Source organism: Channa argus, chromosome 16, assembly GCF_033026475.1.
Source record: "Channa argus isolate prfri chromosome 16, Channa argus male v1.0, whole genome shotgun sequence".
NCBI classification, from domain to species: Eukaryota; Metazoa; Chordata; class Actinopteri; order Anabantiformes; family Channidae; genus Channa; species Channa argus.
Window position 1 is genome coordinate 7,966,981 of NC_090212.1, and position 27,485 is coordinate 7,994,465.

Genomic DNA, 27,485 nt, shown 5'->3' on the forward strand with positions numbered 1-27,485 from the left:
GCTTAGTAATGTTTCAATTTTAGTTTTATCCAGTATATTAAAACTACGAGCGACGATAATTTGAGCGGAGATTTGCAGCTATGCCGAGGTGGCGTCAGGCGCTGTGCCTGACGCCCTTCAGAGGACGTGTTGTGTTCAGGAGCTTGTCGACCAAAGGAAAATATTCCTATAGAAAATCTACGTAAATAATAAACAGAACTAACACTTAGGTATCACGCCCCATCTCCTCAAGTTTTACAGTTTTAAAAACTGAAACTAACATCGCGGCCGTGGGCAGACCGCCTCTCTCTCTCTCGCTGCGCTCCTATGAGAGTGATTCTGTGCGCCACGTTTATTCGCGTTCAGCTCTGTTCAGAATTTGAATAGTGGAGGTAAACTGGCCTAAAGCTCTCCCTACTCGTGGCTCATAGTTGACACCCAGTCTACAATCTGATTGGCTCCCTGTGGCCCCGCTGGGCAGAATACACTTAGAAAAAATTCAGCATTCTTACAGAGATCTTTGGCCATAGCCCTGTAGTGATGCTGCATTCAAGTCTTATGGGAATGCCCCAGACTTGGAGGCTGTCCAAAGCAATAATTGGAAGTTTTATGAAGCTCCTGGTAATTATTCTTATAATTTTTCTACACTGAATAGACATAAAAAAATACTGCAATGCCAGCCCAAAATGACAATAAAGACCTGTGTATTTCATGTAATCCTAGATTGCTTGATATATATTTAGGAGTGTCTTTTTTTTTTCAGATACTTGATTTAACGATATGATTTCTTGTATACTGTAGAGACATTTATCCTTCAGATGGCGATGCATTAACATTTTGGAATATAAAAACAGACTCACTAATTCACAACAGTTTTACAAAATAACCACTGAATCTTATTTTTACACTATGGAAACAGCTGCAGTTGGGGGTTGAATGCCTTGCTGGAGGGCACCTTAGTGGTAACATTGGAGAAAAGGAAGTATGTGTTATTAATTATTCAACTGTTCCTCTTGTTTTGGGTACTGCACTGAAGGATCCCTGGGTGTCCCAGAATCTTGTGCTGAAACATGTCTGTAGTTAGCAGCATGCAGACTTGCAGCCAGAGGAACAGAACTCTGAACCTAAACATCACTGTTTCTTCAGAAAAGCCATTATTTTGCAGTTGTTTTTAACACACTAGATTACGCACACTGCTGGATGGCACATCTGGAAGACTGGAGGGCAAGGTGGTTCAGCATAGTCTATACTGTCTGCCTTTCCACTTACAAAACAAAAGCAGTTTATTAGCCTACATTGTTTCAATCAAAGGCGATTTGCGTTGGATGCTGGGGAAATGAAGTGAATGTTCTAGCGTGGGAGGGTTTGCTGTGTTATTGATTGTAGCAAATTATGTGCTGATAAGTTGGTCATCAGAAACCCACAATAAACTCACTTCTTAATACAATATTTGTTGTAGTAAGGAGCGAGATTATATGTATATGTGTTTGTGTGTGTGTGTGTGTAGATAATAGGTAATTTTTTTTTAGTGCAGACAATTCCAAATAACATCCCCCAAAACAAATCTTAAATTTAACATTTTATTCTGTAAAAGGTTTTTTTTTTCCTTACTTCAGTTTTCCACTTTAGGTGTAAGTGGATGTGCTGCTGTGTTTTTTTTTTTCTTTCTTGCCTCTACCAACATTTCAGTAGCAGTATATTCATGCTACAAAAGCCCTATGTTTAATTCATATTTGGAGCGGTAGCACTGCTCTCCTGTGCACTGACAGGCTGTGTGAGAAAGTCGAGCGGTGTAGTGCATAATACTGCCTCCAAATTGGCCCCGTGATATGACTGTGCTTCACTTCAGAGTGCGTTTGGTTGAAGCATGCTTCTGTCACCTGTTGGCACAGTTTCCCCTCTTTCAAATTCAATTTCCCTCCCCACTGCCTCTCTTCAGGAGCAAGCTGTGAGTGAAACGAGTGCACCTCATTTACACCGCTGTCTCCCCCATCACACTCACTAAAATGAAGACAGAACCCCACAACTGTGTGTGTGTGCTGTGTAGTGTACAGGTGCACACATATCAGCAAAAAGTGAGATATGATGTGTAGAGGTGTGTGTTGAACTGCTTTTTCATTAAATTGGCATTGTACTCATTTTTCAAATCGACATGGCTTATTTGGTTAATAAAAAACACAGGAACATTCAGTGTTCAATTTGTGACCTTATTCCTGAATAGTTTTCTGCGAGGGGGTTGATTCAGATCCACAATGTTCCTTCTCAATGTGTTTTTTCCTACCTCATGTACAGTATTTACCTATAGATGTAATTAAGACGGCATCTGCAAAGTCCTAATTGCTTATTCAATTTTACATCACAAATAAAACAGCATTTTCTGTCTCATTCTATATATGTAACATGGGCCTGTCTGTTATCTACTAATCAGAACACACACAACACACACAGAGAACAAAAAAGTAATTAGTAGATAATAATGAGGGCCCAGCAAGTTGAAAATAGAGTGTTGTTGCTTAGATAATTACAGCAGTCGCTAATTTAAAATCTGACCTAATAAAACAAAAATGAATGACTATCTGCAGTTTCCACTAATTTATCAGCATTACTCAGTGTTTGCCTTTGTTTTTTTGGAATTGTATTCAAAGCTCGGTAGTAGTTCTACATATCAAAGACTAGTCCCAATCCCATCCTTGGTAATGTGCTTACCTTGAAATGATCCCTGCTCGCAGTGCTCCCCAGTGCATACTGTTTATATTTCTCTCTTATGAATTATTAGTGTGATATGAACAAAGACTTTATAATGGGAGCAATGCATCAATGTCACATTGTATTATGCGGCTATCTCAGGGAGTCTTGTGCATAGTGATGGGCCTGACTGTGGCTGCTGGAATGTAATTTATGGTACATGTTCTGCATTGGACAGACAGCCCATGGGGTCTGGTCAGAAAATGGGCAGGCAGGTGTGTGTGTATGTTTGGATTCTTCTTCTTACTTTGGGTGTTTATTACAAATGTGTGCCCTTGAGTGTGTTTCTGTTTCTTCTCACTCTATGTCTCTCTGTTTGTGTACAGTCAGGACCAAGCTAAAGCCTCTTTGTTAGCACTAAGGAGTCCAACCTCTATCCCACCCCTCTCACAACGCGCATTTCTCTCTTAGTTGCCTGCTCCCCCATCAGTCGTTTGTTTATGTTGTTTTGTTTACATCTCTGTATTGGCCAGCCAGCGCAGTGCTGATTAGCAACACTAGAGTGAAATTTTAATTTGCTCTGTTGCGTCCGATAAGGGCCTGACGCGGTGTTTTTCATCTTTCTTGGATGAAACACGGAGTCTGCTTAGGTAATTGGCATGCTGGGGTTATCCCTGGTCTGCTGCATGCAGTTTACATAAAATGCTAATTAATTCGGATTTTGAAAAATCATAAGAATAAAAAAGAACAACTGTTTAGCAGCATCCCTGGATGCAAGCTTCTGTGTTATTAGCTGGCTAATAAAATCATCGTAGTATATTTTGTCTGGCCTCACTGTGCACTCACAACACGCCCTGGAGTCAAACGTTGATGTGTAAATGCCCTAAAGAAAGGATTTAATTACTGCCAGTGGGCGATGATTTGGTGTCAACTGTTTCTCAGCTCTATCTTATCTGAGTTGACATTGTCAGGAGGGAGCTGAAAAATCTAAACCAAATCATATCATTTGATTTGATCGTCATTTCATTTCCCTTTCTCAACTTTTAGCCTATGTCAGCAATTGTGCATTTTACCACAGTAAATTTGTATGAAAACTGGTGTTTGAAGCATTTATCACAGGTCTGGTGTTGGGTTGGAAACAGCAGTAGATGAGCTATAGATGCAGCACTTAACAACGAGCAGCATTTTTTTCTTTTTTCATTTTTTCCATATTTCCATTTCAAAAAGGTAAATAATTGACTATTTTTAGTTAATTTGAATTTAAATGAGTCTTTCCGTTTGTACATACATACACAAGAAAAAATAAAGTGATTTGAAAAATAAATATACTAACAGTATTTTATTTAGCCTGGACATTTTTGTCACTATTTAACAAATCTGTAATCAAAGCTTCTCCATGAGCACAGTGGCTTTAAATGGCTGCAGAACTGTTGCCTATGTTATTATTTATAAAACAGATGCACTTCCATTTGTTTTTATGACAAAAATGTACAGTAACAAAAAAGCAGGAACCATGAGTTCAATTGTATTAGTTTAATGAATTTTGGAGGAATTTTATTGAATATTCATTTGTCTTTTTATCTCAATAGGTCATGATTTGCATAAACATACTTACATGGAGATTTGGCAGCTGTGAGCAGAAGCAGAAAATGTATAGGATGGCCAGAGATGTAGAAATGTATTCGATTTTTGAAGTTAGTCACTTACTTCTGAGGAATGGGCCTGGCCAAGTTCAGAGAGAGAGAGAGAGAGAGAGAGAGAGAGAGAGAGAGAGAGAGAGAGAGTCAGTATCTGAACTCTGGCAAATGTCAGCATAGTTAAAATCCTCTCCCTCTGGACCTCACCCCACGATTCAGCCTTGTGAATGATGCAAGGAAAAAGAAGTAATTACAAGTTGTTGGCCTCACATCCACGTAAATATATTAGGTTTCCTTTCTACTGATGTGTGTATGCCTGGCAGTTCGCCAGTTCTCATGGCAGTGGCTTCTTTGGTGTAGCCCCAAACTTCCCACCACCACTACTCTTGAACTTCACATATGTTAATTAGCCACGTGGAGCTGCTGTATGTAGTGACACTCCCGACCCCCCCTCTAACCCACAGGAGGGAAGATTTCTTTCTCTCTGAAATTGATTATTTCTGTTCACTAAGAAGATGTATTGTAATTATCTACAGTATATACTCACTAAATAGATGATCCTCTTTACATTATGCTTAATTTTGGAGTTGTCTTTTCTTGCACTTGATGTGTTTTCTCTTTTGGTTTGGTCTGTCCCTTTTATCTGCCTCTCTGTCCCTGGCTCTCAGTAGCTAGGTCTCCCAAGGGACTGTCAGTTCAGTATTTAGAAAGCCAGCATTTCCTATCGAATATTTATACAATATGCTGGATCAGATCTACTGAAACATTGTCCAGCTTACAGTAACTGCTGCCTTCCTTCCATTTAATCTTCTCTGGCCAACAGAAGAGGAGATGGGAAACGGGTTAGTCCCTCCAGAAATGAGCAATTTAGTGATTGCAGCGATTAATGCCAATTCAAAGAGTCAGCATGACATTTTTAAGATCCAGCCAAAATCTGCGTATTTATTCCTGTTAGTTTAATAGAATAAATAGTCTGATAGTACAGCTCAACAAAAGTGAAAAGGAAAAGGTTAATATTCAGATCATCTTGGGAGGCCTAAATTGTTTAGTAACAATTTAGAAGAAATTTGCTGCACAATATTTTCCATGTAAGCTTTATGACCTTATATATTATGATGATTTTGTGATTAAGTGATTTCTGTGAGACTCCAGTGACCACTAATATAAATAAGCTATAAATAAGCTAAAAGAATAAGCTATAATAACCAAATAAGTTATAAACTTACGGGTAAAGGTAAAGTCGTTTTATAAATTTAGGACTATGCCTTTTGTTTCAGAAAATACATTTTACATTTTCTGTTCAGTAAAAGCGCGGGGGGTATTGGCTGCAAACTTTTTAGTAGTTTAAGTATCATTAGCTATGTTTTTTTTTTTTTTTTAAGAAGAAATATTATATACCTTTTGGGTAGATGCAGTAGCACTTTACTTAGACAACCTGCTGCATAATCTTACATTTTTAGCTGTATGACTCATCAAAATGTAAATGCACCCTTACTCAGAAGTGCATATATTTCCCATACAGTGGGTTCAATGTGTGCGTGCGAACGTGTGTGCATGGGTGTGTGTTCCACATTTGAATTTATTACCGTCATCATCCTCTTGCCAGTAAGAAAATAATCATCTTCACCATTATCATCATCATCACCATCCATCATATTGCACATCAAACCCTCTGCACTCCTCTCTGTTTCCCGACTGTAGACTGTGCCCTCCAGTCACGTTGTTTGGTTTGAGTTGATCCTAATCAGCGTTGGCTTGGTGGGACCATTTGCTCAGCTACAAAATAAAACAAAATGAAAAAAAAGCAACTAAACAATACAAGCAAGGTGTTTTCTGTTGTTTGTGAAACACAGAAAGACTAAAACAGAAAAGGATGGAACGTGGACAGCGCACCGAGTTCCTGTTAACGAGTTTTGTCAGCTTATTTTTCATTCAAAGTCCCATTGTTTTCTGCCTTTTCCTGTCAAACACTTTTATCATTTTCATAAGACTGTCCATTACTTACAGCTTACTCTGTGTTTTGTGTATAGACAGAACTGTCCTGTGGATATATTGCTGATTTATAGACGGTGGCCACAGCAGGACACCAGCGGTTACTCCTGGCCGATTGCTGCCTCATTTAGATCAATTTTATAACCGTAATTTAGGAAGTAACTTTCTACCATATCCTCTTCCAAAGACGTCCACAATGGATACATACTTGTGTTCTACTTTCTAGCCACTCCTCTGACACAAATTGGAGGAGCTGGATTGAAAATCGACAACAAAAGTGAACTTTGTTTTAGAGTCTAAATGTCTTATTTCTTTAAGATGTTAATTCCTCCAGTGAATATCAATACGGTTTTCATGGGGCAGATGTTTGCTGTGCACTGTTCCCTTTGCGTCAGTGTGTCTCCTGTGTGTTTCTAAGTCTACGCACACGTGTCCCTCTCCTACTCAATGAACACCCATAGTTACTGTTGGCTAAATATTCAAAGGTTACTGTAATGTCAGACACATGCCAGAGGGGAGTGTGGAATACCACATTAACATAATCCATAGACGACTGTCCCATTTACAAACATTGTCGTGCCACGCTGATCACCACAGCACTGCAGGAGCACATGACTGCTCATCCTTCCGCTACCCTGCATGAGACTGGTGGAAGAAATACAAAAACAATGGAACACAGCAGATGGAAGGACAATGCCAAAGAAAATGACTGGTTGTCATTGGTACAAATTACGATGTTTGAACCTGAAACATTCCTCTGCTCCACCTGAGGCAGAGACTGGCAGCTTACATTGTTCTCAAAGCTAGAAGATACTGTTGTCTGACATACAGTACTGTTTTACACTGTGTAAACATTTCATTGGGTATAGACTTAATTTGGCAACAGTTTTATACAAATATTATTAACTTTCCTATGGAATTATATTTTTTTTCCTGATAAGAAGTTTTAGGATAATATTTTTCTTTTCAGATTCAGGCCAATGTTCAAATGGGAATTTGAGAATTGCTTTCCTGGGTATTTTATTACCAAAATAGACCCAATTTTCCAGTTTTTGTATTTGTTATTTTCTCAAGCAATGAGGGTATTTTTTCTGGCAGTAACTTGCTTTCTTTCAGGACCAATATTTAAAACACTGAGTGGTAATTAGATGTTTTATGGTAGCTGAGGCGGCTAACATGTTGCCCTCTCACCCGCTGGGGCTGGAGTCTGCGCTCACTATTGGAGTGATTGTTTTGATAATTATGTCTGCATAAGCTAGAGAAGTGGGTCTTTCTGCATTTTAGAAAATGCAATTTATTTACGGTTTGGTTTGACTATGTGCGTCTGCGCTTTCAGCATTGTTTTGAGGGATCTATTGTTTTCATTCCCATAACGGGTATTTTAATTAGTCTGTCTTTGGAAATTCCTTGTGTGTTGTGGTTGGTGTTGGACACTTCAGACTCCCTTAGCTCCCAGACATTTAAAAAAAAAAACTTTTTTTATACATTGGCCACATTCCAAAAAGCAGAGTCATGCGTGGAAACTTCTGCAAATTCACATTTTCCCATCTTTTTGAAAGCATAAACAACCCTTTCATCTCTCTCTGCTGTTCTGTATCTCCTCTCTTTTCCCCCCCTATTCTTTCTCTGTCTTTTCGATGCTAGTTGTGGGTGACCTTGGCTAGTGACTACAGTGCCTACTCATTAAGTAGTAAAGATGAATGTTTCCATTATAGCAGGGGGAAAAAAATGAGCGTGGCCAATTAGTGGTAATTAACAGCGGAGAGGGCGAGACACACTGGAGGGCACCCTGACCTGGACTCTTGAGGGGGCAGAGTGGTGCAGCAGGCATGTGTGTGGCAGAGACTTAGGTATACATGTGTAGAAAAGTATACACAAAGTAGACACATTTGTACATGAGCCTGTGTTTAGGAGGATTTAGGAGAGATTATTATAGGTGTATCTATTGATGAAATGGAAGGGTATTTTTCTGTGTGGGAGGGAAACAGTTATAACTGTATGATCAATGTATATGGGAATATATAGGGGTTGAGTAGGGATGTGAGTGTAATCAATGAAGGATTATGTGTGTGTGTATGTGTAATCAGTTGCATATTGAACGTTTTCATATGTAAATATAATTGGGTTTAGCTAGTTTTGGAGATGTTTAAGATGTTAATGTGCGTGTTACATGTAGGGTGGAGGTATAGAGCTTGGTGTGTATCATTTCAGACATTCCTATGTGGTGACAAATGGGAAAATCATAGGTGCATCCGGCATGTTTGATAATTTAGAGGTTATGGAGGTTGGTAACACCTCTCTTTTGACTTTTGACCCCTGATGTGATGTCACTCCCCCTTCCTCAGCCCTTTGGTGCGGCCAGGGAGCTTGTTAGGCAGAGGTCTAATAACAAAAGGCCCTGAAATGCCAAACCGATGTACTGTCTGCATTAATGAACATTTTGTGATGATTTTTATTTCTTAATTGGGGATTTTTTTCTGCTGATCTGCAGTATTTTAACATCTCAGCATCAAGGAGAAATTCAAGGTTGTTCACTGAGAGACTCTCTAACACTCCCTCTGTCTTCCTTTCTCTTTCTCAGGGGCTGATTTATTCACTCCGCCTTCCTGACTTTTTTATCAGTTCTTAGGTGAAATTGTCACAGCTGTGTAATCCCTTGGGTGCAACTAGCTACGACGGAAAGTGATGAGTGTGTGTTTGCAGTGGTATTGGCGGCAGGGCGTCTAAAGAGAAGGCAGGATTTCTGTGTTGGACACAGGTCTTGTGTCCTGGCAAGTCAATAAAGTGATGTTCGATACAGCAGGGAAACAAGGCTGTGCTGTCACTTTAAGAGACGTGTTAGAATTGGCAGTTAGTGAGAGAGAGCATTTGTAAAGGGTGAACATTTTTTAAGGTATTTTTCAAAGTGCTGGCAAAGTGCTCCTTTCAGGGCCCCTGAAATTGCAATGCCTGGTAAATGGATGGTTTTAGAAGTATACAATGTATTAGAAGTCAATTGTGCATGCGAGGGCCTATTTTCCATATCGCTAGTCAAACAAGTGTGTTACTGTGTGTGTGTCTGTATGTGTGTGGTCACACGCACATACACACAGACTGTGAAAGCTCCTGCTCTATCTATTCCCCTGTTGCTTCAGCATCTCTCAGCTGTGTCATGTGCAGGTTTGTCTGGTGGGATTTTGGGGGTGGGGGGGGGGGTTACTTGGTCTGAGAGTCATGGTGTACATCAAAAACCATTACCCATAATGGCCCCTTTCCTCACACACCGCATATGCATTCCCTTTCCTTCTTCTGACATTTATTTTATGACTGCTTACATATCAAATATTTAAATAAACAGAATCAGTGGCTTCAGCTGAGGTTTGCCTCGGGGTGATGGGGGGGGAGTTATGGAGGAAGGAAGGGGGTGGATGATGACATTCATTTCCGAAACGAGAAAAGAGAAAAAAACAGGGTTGGGTGGTGGAGGGTGGGGTGCTAGTGGTGTTTGGTGGGGTGCTAGTGGTGTTTGGTGGGATGAAAAGTAGCAGTGGCACAGGGGAAGAGGGAGAAAAAATGCTTCGCTGGGCTCCAATCAAAGCGGGTGGGGGACGGCGGCATGTTTTTTGCTTATGCCTGGCAGCAGCGGTGACATACGGTTGTGTATGCGCATGTGTGTAAGGTTATGAGTGTTTATGCGTGTATGCATGTTGTCGTGGGACTCATCCGTCAGCATTTCCTGGAGATCCGGGAGGACGTGGGAGAAGGCTCTTGTGGCTTGTAAAAAGCAGTCTGCTGTACTGAAGCAATATCAATTGCATGGCAGCCGCCATGGAGATCAGAGCCTAACACAGAGTAACAAAGGGTAAAAAACCAACAAGAAAGAAGCAAAGTGACGAAAGGTGGTGAAAAAAGAAAGATGATGATGATGATGAGAATATGAAGGATGATAAGAAGGAAGATTTACCTCGCTTCCATGGGAGATAAAGATTGAAAAATAGCGAATGAAGAGTGTTTTAAGGAGGAGGGAAAAAAAAGAAAGAGAAAGGTATGTATTTATGTATGTAGAGATGGAGCGGTCCTGGGGTGCAGGGGGGCAGTGGTGGAGTAGCTAGCATCGGTGGGAGGCCCATTACTGTCAGGCTAATCTTAAAATAATTAATTGCGAAGTCGACGCTTTTTAAAGAGTATTGTAATTGAATCCTAAATTAGGCTTGGGAAAGGGGACATGTCCTGCTTTGCTGCAAGTCTGTTCTCATTCTCCAGTCTCTCACACACAGACACACACACACACACACACACACACACACACACACACACACACACACACACAAACACACACACCATTGGGTCGTATGCGCAGGCGAGCACAAGGAAAAAAAAAAAGACAACAGGCAAAGGAAATGCTAATGAAATGCATATTTGGGGAGAAAGGGGCCATCTATAATTTAGCTGTGCTCTTTGAATGTGAATGATGTGTGTGCAAGGGCTGTGATTTATTTTTGTTGTGCAGAGGGATAATTCTGTCAGAGTAGGCTTTTATTCTTGTAAACAAATGTGAGGAAAAGAGGAGAATAAAAGTGGAGTAATAAAGTAAACAGAATAGTATGAATACGTTTAGCTGCTGGCATGAATAATTTGTATAGGGGACAGAGGAGTTTGATGAAAAAGAGATGACAGATATGAGAGCCATAATATTGTGTGGAGAAATTTTGGTTTGGTTTCCAATTTACTATTTTCTGCCATTTGTTTTCTTTTTTTTGTTTGTTTGTTTTTTTTCTCACAGATTAGTATTGAGTATTTTTTTCTTTCCCACACCCACGCAAGTAGGTAGAGCATAGCCTTCACAGACACATGCACACACCCAACATGCACCTTCTAACCCCTTAAATCCTCTATGGTGCACTTGTACAAGCCTCTATACCAAGGCCCTGTTAAAAATGAGCAGCTCAGTGTGCTTTCACTTATACACACTGCTGCCCACATGGCTCTTCCTGAATGACCCCTACAAAACTGTAGGGTATAGAACTTTCTACGTCAAAGCTCTGGGAAAAGGGTCTGCCCGCCATAAACATAGGCCCTGCCTCATAACTCAGGCGGGAGTAGGAGAGGAACCATGGCACAGGGCGTGGGGTCGGTGAGACAGATCTGCAAGGCAATAATGCAAAGTAAGCAGTCAATAAGTAGAGACACTGGGTTCATGTGCCAAGGTATACAAGCTCGTATTTCTATCTATACTTCTAAAACCTTCTGTCGCTAGATCTCATGAGCACATAAAAGAGTTCCAATCAGTCATATGGCTTCAAGTATTTTCTGTTAAGCTGCATCATAGCTCAATTTCATGTCCACAAACTCCCAGGAACCAGTCTAACCACTCGTGGCCAATGCCATGCATCTCAGTGTACTGCACTGTGAGATCTGGGTTCAGCTTTATTGTCAACTGTATTAAAACTGTAGTCAGAATTGAAATACAATGATATTCTTTAGCTCTGGAACAACAATCAGGCTGCATCTGTATGACAAATCAAACGTTTCTCATGCTATTTTCCAAATGTTTGAAACCTATTCAACTTTTATTTGGCTGAGATCTGACAGCTATAAACTTGGCTCAGAACATCCCATTTTCTCCTGGCTGGCTGGGATGAATAACAGCAGAGAGGACAATATTGTGGTCTAGCTGAGCACGGCTGACTCTTCTGTCTCTGTGATCCCTCTATCAATAAGGAACACAAGCCTGTCAGAAGGCCTGCCAACTGTCTGGCTGTCCACGCAGCCTGCTCTCTACGCAACATCTGGACACAGATGGTACACACTGATCACACACTCACTTACACACAGACACTTGTGCACGCGTGTGTACACACACGTACACAAAGCTTATTCACATGTTTTTCTGATACTTGCAGACATTCATAGACAGAAATGCCGTTCATTTACAGTTACCTAATAAACTGGTGTGTGTGTTACACACACTACAGCCATAATTAACTCACATATGATTTTTAACTCACATATGATAATAGTTTTTACTCACGTGGTCTGTAATCACATACGCTGCCTTACATGAGCGCTGGGATACACACACACACACACACAAACACACACACACAAGCACACACACACACCTTTATTTCACAGAATTGGGCACATGGTTTCATCTGTATGTTGCAGCCAAAGATCTGCTGACGCCCCTGGGAAATATTTGCACTCCTTTAATATGTCTGGCATAAAATAAAAACCTGAACATCAAAGGTCGGTCAAGGGTCCACGTGTAAAACAACTCATGATCATGGTACTTACATACACACAGTGGCTTCCCCTGTTCAACCCAATACAGAATTCTTTCAATATAAGAATTAATTATTGCTTAATTTTCTTTTTTCATGGAACAAAAACCTGAGGCTGATGAAAACACATAGATAAAAAAGAATTTCCAGAAGATGTGAATAGACAGTCATTGTCTGCGTGATCATATCCAAATCCAATTACGATCCATTAATTGCAAATATCACTCAATTTTCTTGGTTTATATTCTATTCATATGGTCTGGCACAGTCCACTGTGAACATAGCTGCCCTGAGGCTTAGCAATAATGGGAGTGAATGGTGGAGTTCAGTGTGAGTCAGAGGTGTGTATATGCAGTCAGGCCATGCATCAGGGCTCCCACAGGCCTGGAGCCTCTCATTGATCGACCTAGCTCCCCCACCTCATGTTTCTAGCCAGCTTCAGTGATTGATTCCCAGTCAGGGCCCAGGAGATGGGAGGCCTGGCCCGTGCTCATAGAGCCTGGGGCCTCCCAGAGGGTGACCTGGAGGGGCTCTGTTGGGGGTGGGGACACAATTCCAAGGCCCCTAGCCAAAGTTCAGAGTGTATCTTCGTGGAAGCCTTCCCAGCGGGATGGAAGAGTGGAGGCCCACATTCATTACAGGAGGAAATTAAGGTTGGGAGGGGGGGGTAGGGAGGCAGAACACTACCTTAACATGCTGTTACAGAATCTGTCATAGTCATGCTCAGACTCATACAGTCCTATTACTACTGAAAGCTGAAATACATTTCTGACTCCATTTAGAATGTTCGGGAGTTTCACCTGCTGTGTTCCTATCCACACTAAAAATCACTGCTGTTGTGCATCAACAGGCCTCTCTCCATGTCACTTTACGACAGTTGAGTAGAGGGAAAAAAATAATATGAAAATCTATTTTTTTCTAATTAACTTTGTAAGTTTCCCGCTGAGCTATCAGCTACCTTGTGAGTTGTGTCAAGTCCGATAATTAAATCAATTTAGTTCAAATTGTTTCAGGTGACTTTTAATGAGTATCTAATATGCGCCTGCGGCAGGAAGGTCAGGATATCTGTTATTTGTGTTTTTGTATTTCTTTTGTAAGTGATGCATCACCCCCAAGAGAAATATGGATAGCTCCACCCTGGAGGACTGGGCAGTGCTCCAAAACAAACAGCCTGGATGTAAATCCTCGTTTTTAGTGGGGAGTCTCTTTAACGGCACCACAGGGGGTGACCTAATTTGACAACTTACTTTGTATAGATATAGCACATTTGCTATCTATTAATTCCTCAGTCAAAGACATTTTTATTGGATACTACACCTGTTTCCAGGAGCATTATATCAAGAAGAAAAGTCTAAATGAGAGTGATAATGAGGGAGGACGGTGGTCTTGGTTTGGAAGGGGCTTTTACCTTTATAACTTACTCTGATGCCTCTCCTTCGATGGCCAGCATCCCAGTCTGAAGAGCTTGTTAAACTTTGCCTTACAGGGAAGACTAATGGATGCCAGTGAAAGCCCCCTCAGGACCCTTTAGCATTGTTTCTGTTGGCCTGCTCACTTAGTATTCACTTATGTATTTTCACCCTACTCTGAGTACAATATCATGAATAACATAGCTATTTCATAAACACACTTGGTGATATGGGACCTCGTTCATAATTATCCAAGCTGTAGAAACACAATTCTTCACCAATATCATTCCATTAACAAAGGTGGTGATGTCCTTGAATAAAGGGGGAATCTGTCCAGCATATTTAACACCAGCATTTTGACTTAGCTCCCGGAGACGTGGGAAGTAAAAGGGCAGTGCATTTACTCAAATAGCTTGTTTTTCTTCTTTGAGGCAGATGAACTTATTGTTATTTTCCTCCCTCCTGCCCCTTTTTTCTCTCTTTCATTTGGTTGTGTAACAAAATCTCTCCATGGGGTTCTGTGGGCTGGGGAACTTAGAGAGGACACATTCCACTCGCTCCACCACAGCCCTTAGATAAAATGTGCTTCTTTGCCGGCCCTCCTCAGTCACAGGGTCGCAGCAGGGAGGAAGCACACAGGACTGAGAGACAAGAAAAGACTGGAAATGTAGCAAGGCTTTCATTCCTTTATATCAGTAAGAGAATCTATGAAAATAAGCAAGTGGCACGGCCAGAGCCACCCTTTATTTGTGTATTCCACATGGTCTTACGTAAATGCTTCTTAAAGGAGTCCTACCCACTGAAAAACTCTTTCGGGGGAAACAGTGCTATCTAATGTCAGATTTAAACACATAGGCTCAGCACATTTAAAATGGTCAACATGTTAGAAGAGAAGAGAATGAAAAGAATGTAGATCTTAACCACCACAAAATGCCCCCTTGGAAAAGCTTTTTGCAATATCTAGAATCTGTATGCTTGTTTTTTATCCAATAGTCTACCCTGCTCATTATACAATGAAAATTGGAAGGAATGGGATTCAGTTTGGAAAAGTGCAACTTAGCAGGAGATTTGACTGGTAAACTTGCGGCCTGTGTTCTTACATACATGTTTTTTTCCACTGTTTGCAGACAATTGCATTTTTTTTTTGTTTTCATTCTCTAATGGCATGTTGCCAGCATGGCAGCCACATCTTGGTTTGTCATTGAGTTTTTTTCCCTCCTTTTTTTTTGTCCCTGCTGCTTCTTTAGCTTTCAGTGTCATCAAAGGAAAAGGGCTCCAGCGACCTTACGACCTCAATCTCACTTGAGACAGATGAAGCAGCCTCACTCCCTCTCCCTCCTCGCTCCTTTCTCCCCTCTACTCCTCTATCCTCCCCCTCACCTCTCCTAATGACATTTTTGTGCTGGCCGTGACCAAACGAACACTTAGCTACTTTTCCTAATGCACATGAGAGGGGCTTAGCAGGTGTATACAAATATACACTTCTATATAATGAAGGTTTAGACAGTGACTGTATGAACATGACTGTAGTTGTTCATCAAGGAGTCATGTTTATTGTGTAATAAAGGTTATGGTACTGATAGCAATAAATGCAGCTTTCAGTGCAGACTATTACATTTTTTATCTATCTATCTATCCATCTATGTCTGTCTATGACTCTCTTTTTGGCATAGATACACTGTCAGTCTCTCCAGGGTGTACCCCACCTCTCGCCCAATGACAGCTGGGATATGCTCCAGCCCCCCCTCAAGCAAACTTAATAAGCAGTTACAAGACAATGGATGGATATATATGTGAAGAGTGACTGTACACACATACATAATATATGGTTGGTCTTGCATTTATAAACTTTGTTAAAATTCAATCAGGGTTTTGTTAAAAAAAAAATAGCGTAGTGTGAGTGTGTTCCCGGGCACCTCAATGTATATGTGTTTGTGTGTCTGTGTCATAAATGTCTGATCACCAGCTCTGAGGAAAACGAAGAAGAGAGAACAATTATGTGCATTGCACCAAACACAAAAGAACATTGGTCGGCTGCGTAAAAACAGCCTGTTATCTTGCTTCTCTCTGTCTGCTTTTCTTTCTCAATTCACAGCATCATTGCCAGACATACACTGTGTATGTATACATTTCCCCTGTCTCCTCTATGACTGTGAGTGCCTGCACCTTCTCTCCTCACTTAATTTCATGCTTCTCATTGCTAGCCAGGCTTCATGCCTAGCTGCCTGTGCCATCCAGGCAAACTGGGCTGAAGAAGGCAATTTGGCTCTACCCAGCTCCCCATAGACCAGTGCTCCTCTTCACACTGTCATTCGTTACGAGACTTTTCACTAACAAGGCACGCGTGCTGAGATAGAGGATGAGATTGTGTTTCAAGACATAATTTACTGAATTTGATCATCTTAGTGATGCAGCAGTCACATGAGAACAGCACTATGGACACAGCCAGGCTACTTCACCAAACACTTATAGAGTGAGTTCTGCTTCTGGAATGGGAGAAGTTATAAAATAAAAAAAGATCTGTCAAGGCTAAGTGTTTTGCTGTTGGTAGTTAGTATTGAGTTAACATGCTGTGAATCCATGTGGAATAAAGTGAGGAACTGATACTAAACAGTAATCTATTCCTTATGAAAGCCGGGCAGGGATGAGTTAACAGTGCACTGCTCCTCTCTCCGCTTGATGACATCAGTATTGTCTCTGCATCCATGAAATTAATTTTTCTAATCTTAGTCAGCAGGAGCGGGGGAATTTGCACACATTAATATGGAACTCGATCTGTACTCGCCCACTGCTGCAGTCTCTCTTCTCCTCTTTCTCCCTCTTCTTTTCCTCCTCTCTCATCTTTTCTCTTTCCATCCCTTTCTGTTTTTATTTTTTTAGCTTGAAACCCAAAGCCTAAATGCATAAGGTTTCAAGCCTGTAGCATAGCTTTGTTCTGGAGGCCGTGGCATCACTGGGCCGCACAGTATAATGCGAATAGGAGAGTGCTGTGCTGCATAGTATAATAAATAACATAAAAGACGGCTGATTGTCCCAGCAGACCAGCCGGCTCTCGCTGCAGCATGTTGATTCTCCAGAGACAGACGGCACAGAGGATATAGAGGATCCGCTGACAATAATTATCCTTATTTGTTTCTCCTCACAAATACACACATGCTAAAATGGTTTTATTACACGGGAATAAAATCTGGCATTCAGCAGTAGTTCCCCCAAGAAAAAGAGTAGATAATCAATACCAAAAAGGCATCTTGGGGCTAATTTTCATATGCAATCAGGTTTGATGCGTCTTTTGAAGGTGATATTCAAAACAATTGTCACATGGCACTAATTTGCAGAAAGTGAATGCCAAATAGGCATTTATGCGTAATAACTGAAAAATATTAATTCTGTTCTTTTTGCACATCACACAAAAGACCGAAAGACTATCCAAGCAAATAGGTACATTTTGGTGTAGAGCACCAATACTTACTGTTACCTTTTGACACAGGAAAAATCTGATGTTAAAGCACCTGGTGATATAAGGCATCATAATGGTTTAGTAAATTGCTCTTTGGAGGTTTAAAAATTTCTGAAGTACCAGTTGCCTAGTACAGCTGTTTGTTTCTCATATAACATATGAAGGCTTTTTTGTGATACAGTGTGGATTGTATGAAGGGCGTCATCCTGTTTAAGTTAGATGTTTGTGGAAAGACTGTTGTTCTGGTCAATGCAAAATTTCACTGCATTGTTATTACACCTGCTAAGTGCGTGAGTCACTATTTCCTGTGTGTGTGTGTGTGTGTGTGCGCGCATGTGGATTGTAAATAACTGAAATGATGGGCTCATGTAGACAGGTGCTGATTTGGTCATCTAGAGTGAAGGACAAGGGTAGCAATAGCCATGATAGTGTGTAAGTCAGTGTGTACGTGTCAGCTCTGCTCCAACATGTTCATTCACCATGGCTGATGAATTACATTTTTTTTAAATAATTCCTGCATCCCAAATGAAATTGGAACAATAACCATTTACACCAATATTGTTTTATGTTTGTTTGATCCCAGTGTGCGTCTCATAATCCGCATATCTGAGCCTTTTGTGTAGAGCAGTTTGTCTCTTTCTGATTAACAACTTAGCACATTAAAGTGAGGAGTAAAATCATTTTCGCTACATAAAAATGTTGTCGATTGAGCTCAGAAAAGCAATTTAGCAGGTTTCACCCCACAGTAATTTCACCCATGTTCTGTTTTAATGGCTTTGTTTTGCAAAAAAGAAAAAAAAAGCTCACAAGAGTCAGAACGCTGGAGAAGAGTTCATAAATTGAATTTTAAATTTAGCAGTTGAATTAGTATTGTCTCCCATGCCTCCTCCCCTTCCTCCATTGAATGGCATGCCCAGATGAACAAAAGTGAAAAACACATTTGAAGAAAAGAAAAAACAATTTCTGTGTATTCCCTCTAGTTTTTTATCTGCTGTCCCTCCTGGCACAAACACGATTCACTTCGTGTCATATTCATAATTTTTTTTCTAAGTACAGCCATTTCTCTGAGGGAAGAAAAAAATAATGTTTCAATTTGTCAAGAATTGTCGTTGTTTTTTCATTTTTTATTTTTATTTTTTTTTTAGCTGCCTGGTAGAATGAGGGAAATGGTGGGCATATCTCTAGGAAAAAGCTACAGTGGGCTGAAATCTCATTTAGTGGAACTTGTCATGAGAACAGATATGAGACTCTGTTTGGGGAAGAGGGGAATCATTTTTTTTGCCTCTGTGGACATGTGTGGATAATGTCGTGTGGAAGATGGACCAATGTATCAAATAGCTCTATATTATTTTATTGCAGCTGTTTTATTTAACAGTTCTACACAAGTGTGTGAGATTGAGACGAGAGATCCACAGTGAGAGCCAGTGCAAGACTCTAATGCTTATACACATTTTTGTACATGTGTGCTTGCATGTATGTGTTTAATTGAGCTTCCACTTCTCAACTACTGAGACCCTCAAGTTCTTTTCTGTGTCCAGCGCCTTTCTAAGTGCAGCAGTTTGAGCAGCCGAAGGGATTTACTCGTGTTGCGCTCAGCATTTTTGGGAAACGGAGGACCTCTTGAAATGGATTGGTGAACTGCATGAAGATGGGGAGGGTGTGTGTGTGTCCCATATCACGAGTGGCACAACGCCTTGGTTTTTAGGAAACAGGTCGCCCTTTTACTGCAGATATAGCTCAGTGGACCCTTATGTGTGTGCTGTGGGTGTATGGACATTTGAATGAGCCACATGTTGAGCTTTGTGTTCAGCCATCAGTATTTAAAAATGACATTCAATTTTGGAAGTATAAACAATGTTTTACTTATTAGCAGTTTCATGCATCGATGAAAATGCAGAGTATAGTCTATTAGCAGGACTACCAGAATCCATTAACATACAAATGTCAAAATGGAATTTTTCGTAACTTAGACACTTAAAATCCTGGTGATGCTGCCCTGTGGAGGAGAACCCCTTTTCTTCACATGTGCAGAACACTTCCAATGCTGTGAATAACTTCTAGACCCCTAAGAGTACTCAGCTCTCTCTCCCTCTGTCTCTCTCTCTTTGTTTTTTTTTCTCCATCTCTCTCCCTACCCAAACACTTTGTTCTCTCTCCAACTACTTCATGCACATGCCTCAGTAGAAAAAAAAACACTTTAAAACTAGAGCGCTGTAACCGTCCACACGTAACCTGCTGAATAAAGTGCTCCCATCCCCTGACATGTCTTCTTGATATTAGCCTGGCAATATGAAGCAGCAGCAATTTCTACTCTACACTAGACGAGGTGATATTGAGCTGGGGAGAAGATAGGGAACTGAGGAGGGAGCCTGTGGTGATGGTGGTCGTGGAGGAGGAGGAGGAGAGAGCTGAGAGTGGTTAGTTGGAGATGAGAGCGGAGAAGTGAAAGTGTGTGTGCAAGAAACAGTAAGAACCAAATGTCATAAATCACATATGATCCAACACAGCGGAGACAAAAGTGAGAAAGCAAAAGAGGAGAGAGGGAAGATACACGAACTCCACATTATCTGCTCACCAGACAGACAAACACACTGCTGTGGGTGACGGATTAGCATTAGCTTTATGCACTGTGCCAGAATTTTCCAATGCTTCCCTGAGACCCTGAACCACCCCTGTACAGTATTTCTGAAGTACTTAAAATGGAATAAATCACCCTTGACACTTTCTCATTTTCCTCTATGAATTTTTTTTGTATGTTCATATTAGAAGCTACTGTGGCTCCTAAAGCGTGTCTTTGGAGAGCATGTATTTTGACTGCTCGATTTCCCTGAATAACCTCCTGGGATTCAAACTTCCATTCATCCATTATATTTACTGCTTATTCTGGTAAGGGTCACACAAGTGGGTCCCAGTTGTCATTGAGCTTGAGACAGGGCTCTCTCTAGACTATCTAATGACTGAAAAACTTGCAAACCTGAAATGTCTCGTCATAGTTTTAATGAAAACTTCAGACCCAATACTCAGTCCACATCTGTTCTCTTATTTAAACGTATAAGAGCATGTACAGTTACAATCACTGTTCCTCCGATTTGCAGTAAGTAACAACATATTAAATGAGAAGTGAGCGCAGTACCGTGATTATTGGCATCATTGGGCTGTGGTTGTGGGAACAAGGCCATAGAATTTTTATTGCTATTGCTTCCAATTGCTTCAAACAACATTTACAACTCTTCTAAATCCGTTTCAGACATTAAAACAGGGATACAAGCTTAAGGCTTTAATTAAATCATTTTATTTTGGCGCTCCTCCAGCAAATCTAGCTTTTCTTACTTAAATCCATTTGTAGACGATAATTTCACTTGCTGTGCAATTATAAAATATATCAGTGTGGACTGTGGTTATCTACGTGCAATTCTGTCAGGGATTCCAAGTTGGCAGATGCTGTACAAATTCATTTGAACACCTGTCATTCAATCACAATGCAAATTCTTAAAAAAATGCTGCTGATATATCATTAATCTCTCTTGTTATTCTGTAGGTGTCGTCCATGGACTTCATGGCTATGAAGCGCTCCCAGCTGTATGGCATGGCCAACAACCCCTACTCCACTCCACAGCAGCCAGGGGGTGGACCTTATCCCCCCAGCCAGCCATACACATCGCCTCCCCCGCACAGATTTTCAATGGGCATGCAAGGGAGGGGACAAATGGGCATAAGCGGAATGCAGTACCCTCAACAGCAGGTATGCCAACAAATCCAAACACTGCATCTGCATCATATGTGTGTGTGCCCAGCAGACAGACAAACACACTGTGAGCCTAAAACACCAGGCAGCACATCTCGTACACCTCTGAAGTTTAATTTACAGCCTAAACTAAAGTGATAGAAAGCAAGTTGAAAATTGGTGAAGTCGCCCTTTAACCTCCCACTGAAGTTAGATGAGTTTGATGCTGTGTGTTTGTCTGTGTGTGTGTGTCTGTGTGTGTGTGTGTGTGTGTATGTGTGTGTGTGTTAAGAATGTAAATTTTTTTTTCCTTAAATGTTAGAGCACTTGTATGCTTGTTTATATATTTCTGTGTATGCTTTTGCATGCATGTGTATGTGCATGCCTGTTTTGTATGTCCCAAGATGCATCAAGGTGCATTTGTGTGAAAGCTCTCCGTGTAGTAAACTTACAGTCAACTTACCTCACATTCTTGGGTGAAACACAATAGGTCTGTGTTGGAGACAATAGTATTTCTGTCAGCTTTATTGAGTCTTAAGTTAATCCCATTTGGACTGGAAGTGTGTGTGACATAGAGAGAGGGAAATAATGTATGTATGTGTATTAGCTTTTGTATACCATATATAAATGTGCCTGTTTCCATGTTTGACGTGCGTGGCCCACATTTCTGGCAGAGACCAAACTTCTTCTGTGTGCATGTGTGGATCTGTGTAATTTGTAGTGAAAGGACAGTGCTGAGTGGCACAGCAAGAGAGGGGGGAGCACAGTGTCCCCTGCTGTCACTGCCTGCTATATTTAGTCAGCCTGGACTGTTGGTCTGGATTTGGAAACTTCTCAGTGGGGCTAGCAGGCTTCCACACATAGCAAGACCATAGAGTGAAAAATGGAGAGTGAAGGAGAGAAACACAGATGGGCTGACAGACAGACGTCCTACACGTTTCCTACAAATATTGTACAAATAGTCATACATGCAGGAACAGATGAATTTGGTGTATAATGCTCATATATTTGATTAATATCAGGAAAAACTAGTAATGTTGTATTGTTACAGCATAGAATATATTATAGCAATGAGAAAATATGCTTATTGCATCTGCCTTCATTACAACACAGAAACCAATAATAATAATACATTTGTTAAACAGTTCTTCTTATGCTAAACCCTTATTACGCTATACATTACTTTATCATACATTGTTATGTTTTGTCTCAGTAGTCACACTATGTGCTGTAGTTGCAACAGGGTGGCTTCTGACTTTTTTGTTCAAGCTTCTGACGCATCTTGATGATGTCAACAGACTCCAAAAATGAGCATTAGTAAGCCTGCTCAGATGGGAGTTGCAATATGAAATGCATACAGTTGGACGGCTGTAGCTCAGTTGGTAAGGCAGTTGTCCACGGACCACAGGGTCAGTGGTGTGATCCCTGGTCCTGAAAATATGTCGAAGTATCTGTGGGCAAGACACTGAAACCCTAACAGCCCATTCCATTCCCAGCCGTGCAGTGCCAGTCCAAGCCCAGTAGAAATTGGGGAGGGTTGCATCAGGAAGGGCATTGGGCGTAAAGTCTGTGCCAAATCAGCATGCGGACAGTGATCCGCTGTGGCGACCCTGAACTCACAGGATAAACCGAAAGGACCAAAAAAAAAACAGTTGGCAGTGTGTATATGTGAAGACAAGCTGTGCATAGAGAGGGATGTTAAGGTATCATGCCATACAGTCTATCATACATACAAAAATACATTCTTGGTACTGTTTTGTGATGAAATCCCCTGGCGTATTACATAGGGGAGGCTGAGCGTCAGGGTAGCAATCACAGCGCAGCACTATGGAACGTAATTAGTTCAAATAGAATTAGTTGTTCGCTCTGGCTATAGCCATGGGAACTGTGCTTCTAAAGTTTCTAATTATCTGGCTCTGGCTTTAAAAGCAGCACCACTGCACTGCCTATCTGCAGCCGGTGAAATCTAGCTCACAGTAATGAGTTCAGAGGAGGAGGTTTAATTCCACACTCTCAGATGAGCACAATGAACCTCACCTACAGAAAAATGGTCTGGGGTAAGATCATGGAGTAAGGGGGTTGAGAGGTTAACAATGAATGCATCAGATGTGCACTTTAAAATAAACTGTACATGTAATCTTAAAGGGGATGTTAATTATATATCAAACATATGCACCAGAAAAAGTTCGCCTGTGTCTGTTGGAGCTGAAATCAGCCACCCCACCCTCTGTCTTAACCTCTGATGTTGCAAAACTGTCCCAGGATCAGCTGTAAAGAACCATCTCACCATTTCGAATGTGGTGGCTTCACCAAGAGGGATTGTAGGTGATGTAAGACGCAGCACGCACAATCTCCCATAATGTGTTGCGCTTCAGAGCTGAGACCTCAGCTTGTCACAGCCAAGCAAACTGGGGTGTTGCCAGGCAACATGACGTCAACAATGTTATGTGTGTACGTCTTTATCTGTGATTTCTCTTCAGGACTGAGCGACTGTATGTGTGAGTGTGTGTATGCTTATGTGAGCAGGGTGTTTTAGCAGATGAACAAAAGGACCTCTTTGACTGCCTTTCATTATTGTGATTAAATCCTGCAAAATGAAAGGGCAACTTCACCAATTTTCAACTTGCTTTTCATGGGTTTACTTTAGAGTGTAAATGTACATTCATGTTTTTAAACTTCCTCTGACTTCCCTATAGTAAAGTATTTGTCTGCTTCAAAAAAAGCAGACAGAAAACTCCTCCAGATGAGATCACCGGAGGGGTTTTTCATCATTAGGAGTTCAGATGATGTCATCTTGTGGGGTTTTGGAAAAGCAGGTTGACCATGATTACAAACTCCATAGTGTGAGCAACAAGATGACATAATCTGAATTGAAGCTTCCACCAAGTGAAGTGTCATCAGGAGGCATTTTTCAGCTAGAAGAAGAGAGATATTTTGTTATAGTGAAGTCAATGGTAAATTTAATGGCATTTATGTACATGTACTACCCAAACTAGAACTAAAAGAAGCAAGTTCAAAATCAGTGAAGGCATCCTTTAAGCCCCCCTGATATAAAATAAGAAATCCCCAGCAATACATACATGTTAGCACACTCACAAGTATTGAATATGTGAAGCCCCTCAAGTTAGACTCACTATAGCACCACTTTAATATTTGTAACAGCTTGGATATGTGTTATAGTTGCTCCTACCTTTACGCTGGTTACACCTGATTAGATTCCAGCTCTGCTTATGTTAATTGAAGGGTCAATTCACCCAAATTACAAAATCACTGAGGTTTTTTATATCTAAACTTACCTTTTGGCAGCACAGTGATTAGTGCTTTACACAGCTAGAAGGTCCCTGGTTTGAATCCCCATCTGGTTGTAGCCTTTCCGTCTGGCATGTTCTCCCCATGCTTTCAAGGGTCTCCTCCAGGTACTCTGGTTTCCTTCCACAGTCCAAAGACATGCGTATTAGATTTAGTGGTGACTCTAAATTTAAAGTAGTTAATGTAAGTGTGAATGCTTGACTATCTGTGTGTGTGTCTCTCTGTGTTGGCCCTGAGATAATGTGGTAACTTCTCCAGGGTACCCCTGCCTCTTACCCAGTGACAGCTGGGATAGGCTCCAGCCCCTCCGCAACCCTAAACTGAATAAGCAGTTACAGATAATGGATGGATGGATAATTATCTTTGGCCATGTTTTGAGATATCGCTCTTTCTGAGACCACCCCATTACAATGGGGGTTAATGGTACATAGCATTTAGAGCTCAGACAATGACCATAAACCATAATGTCAGCAGTTCAAATCCAGACAGGAACTTTGTTGGATCTCTTCTTTCTTTTTTCCTTATTGCTCTCAAGTAAAGGCATAATGGTGGTTTTTAATCAAGTTCGAAGTTAGAGCTAGTTTATCATAAAACCAGCTAGTTTATCATACCAATACCAGTTCTAGCAATACAATTATACATAACAATGCACTTCACTGTATTTTGGAAACAAAAAGGCTGTAGCAACATATCCATTGATAGAAAGTTAAACAGTGCTATGTGTATGAATTGTTTAATAAGACACAAAAAAGACATAAGTGTTAATAACGCTGTATTACTACAGCTTTTTTCTACGGACAAATGGAGCAATAATATTGGATTTTTAGGTCAGGGTTGCCCCGGTGTGTCCGACTTTAGCGGGCCTTGCAGGTGAAATTTCCACCTGAGAACCCTTTTAACTTCTGAGTACAAAATGCACCATAAATGCACCTAAACATAATAACAAAATGAAAATGTTGAAAAGCTTTGATAGTGAGGTCTGTGGAGTATCCAGTGTAAAAAAGACAATATCACCACAAACAAAAGTGTTTTTACCTATATTGTATTGGAGCCGGTGCAGTAAAAAAAATACAACTATATATATGCCAAATAAGCTTTGAAAATATGTGTTTTTTGTGTGTCTGTGTGTATGTGGGTACTTTGTATATACCTGGAGATCATGTCAACTCACCCAAGTCATTATTTCTCTTTATTTGTTTTTCAGTTTCTAATATACATTTACATTTTACATTTACATTTAGTCATTTAGCAGAGGCTTTTATCCAAAGCGACTTACAAGTGAGGTACAAGCCAGCAAAAATCTACGTCATAGAGAAAACATAAATATAAAAACAATATAAAGTTGTCTTTAAATGCAATGCACATTTACACACATTTACAAACAGACACAGATATAACGTGCATAATTTAAAAGGGCTGTGCATAAAATGTACAGTAGTCAAAACAAGAACCTATAAAGAATTCTTCTATAATTCATGTAAATACACTTACTGAACTATTACTGAATTCTGTTTGTTTAATTTGGACGGGTTATTGGTGTGCATCTGAACGTTGCCACTGTATCTGTGTAACCCAGAGGCTATAGCTGACCCTTTAGACCAGTTGGAGTCATTGATTCTTGGGAACCATGTTTACCTGCTCAGGCCCTCAAGCTCAATGTCTGAAGCTCACTCTTCTACATACACACACACACACATACATACACTTGTACTGACAGTTTCCAGTATATCAATGCGCACGCCGATGTGATTGTACATGCACTCACACACGTGCTCTGTCAGCACTATGCCTCACTACCAATTAAGTACTCTGCCCATGGCCTCCTTTTGTTAATCCAGCCATTGGAGGCAAACACAGACACCGTTCTCGCAGCTGATGTCTCAGAGAGAAAGAAAATCAGCCACTTCAATTAGCCTCCAGCAAATAAGCCTACAACTTAGATTAGGTGTGGTTAGCATGCTGCATCTGTATGGATGTTTGAATGTACCAGGAGAGGTCAGAGAGGTATGTGTGTGTGTGTGTGTGTGTGTGTGTGTGTGTAGAAGAGGGAGCCAGAACAAACATATAGTAAAAGAGAACGAAGCACGATAAGGAGGCGGATGTCTTGGGCATGACAGACCACACGAGAAAAGCGTCTATTTGCGAAGTGGAATGAAGTTGAAAGCATGACAAAAGAAGAAGAATAACAGTGCCACCAATTCTGAGCGTAATTTCCTGTGATGTCAAAGTTGGCAGACAGAGAGGAAAAGGAATTTGAAGGAAACATTAGTGTTTGATGTGAAAAAGAGGGGAGAAGTGATCGAGTGGTAGAAAGAACAGGAGAAAAAAAGATACCCTGGGAAATGAAAAAGAGAGAGTGGGAGAAAAAGGAAGGTGCACATGTATGCTGGTGTGGAGGGGGGTGAATGTGTCAACGACTCAGGCAGAAACCATTACCAGTGTTGGCTGTTTGTTCCTTACACACTGGGCCAACTTAATAAAAACCAAGCATTTAAAGTCAAGTGGAAATGTGGCTGACCTGCTGCCTGTTCAGTCCATACAAACCACAACACCTCCTCAAAAGCACTTCACAGTTTTGTATACCTTGCATCAAGTCCCATTCTCTTTTCAAAGATTAGTTTTGAGGCATAATCTTTATTCAATAGTTATCAGTGGTAAAAAAATAAAGAGACCTATTGCATCTGTGTTTTATTTTCTATAAAATAGCGTCTGAATTCAATTAAATTGGAAACACCTGTGTGCAATTTTAAATGCTAACCAACATTTCAAAATGTTTATTCTGGATTTGTATTCACCTAATCAGTTGTGTGTCCCAAAACAACATGTTTTACAGTGGTGAAAATGGCTGAAACCACTAAATTAAAAGGAGCGTGAAACAATTGTCAGCTAAGTATTTTGTAACATTTTGAAATTAACCTTTCGCCAATAATTTTATTTTCATTATTCATTATTTATTTAATTATTCATAATTACAGTTATTATTCATTACAAGCAGTATATTATATTTAAAATGATCCCTTTTCAGGGATA

General features: G+C 40.6%; 1 protein-coding gene across 13 annotated transcripts in view; it reads left to right on the plus strand.

Moving 5' to 3' along the window:
• The window catches only part of LOC137101202 (AT-rich interactive domain-containing protein 1B-like), a 162,476-nt gene that overhangs the window by 2,116 nt on the left and 132,875 nt on the right, over positions 1-27,485 (plus strand). For all 13 annotated transcript variants that reach the window (XM_067479288.1, XM_067479286.1, XM_067479287.1 and 10 more), the window contains one exon: positions 20,961-21,164. In XM_067479288.1, the coding sequence (XP_067335389.1) occupies positions 20,961-21,164 (204 nt within the window). The remainder of the gene's footprint in view (positions 1-20,960; positions 21,165-27,485) is intronic.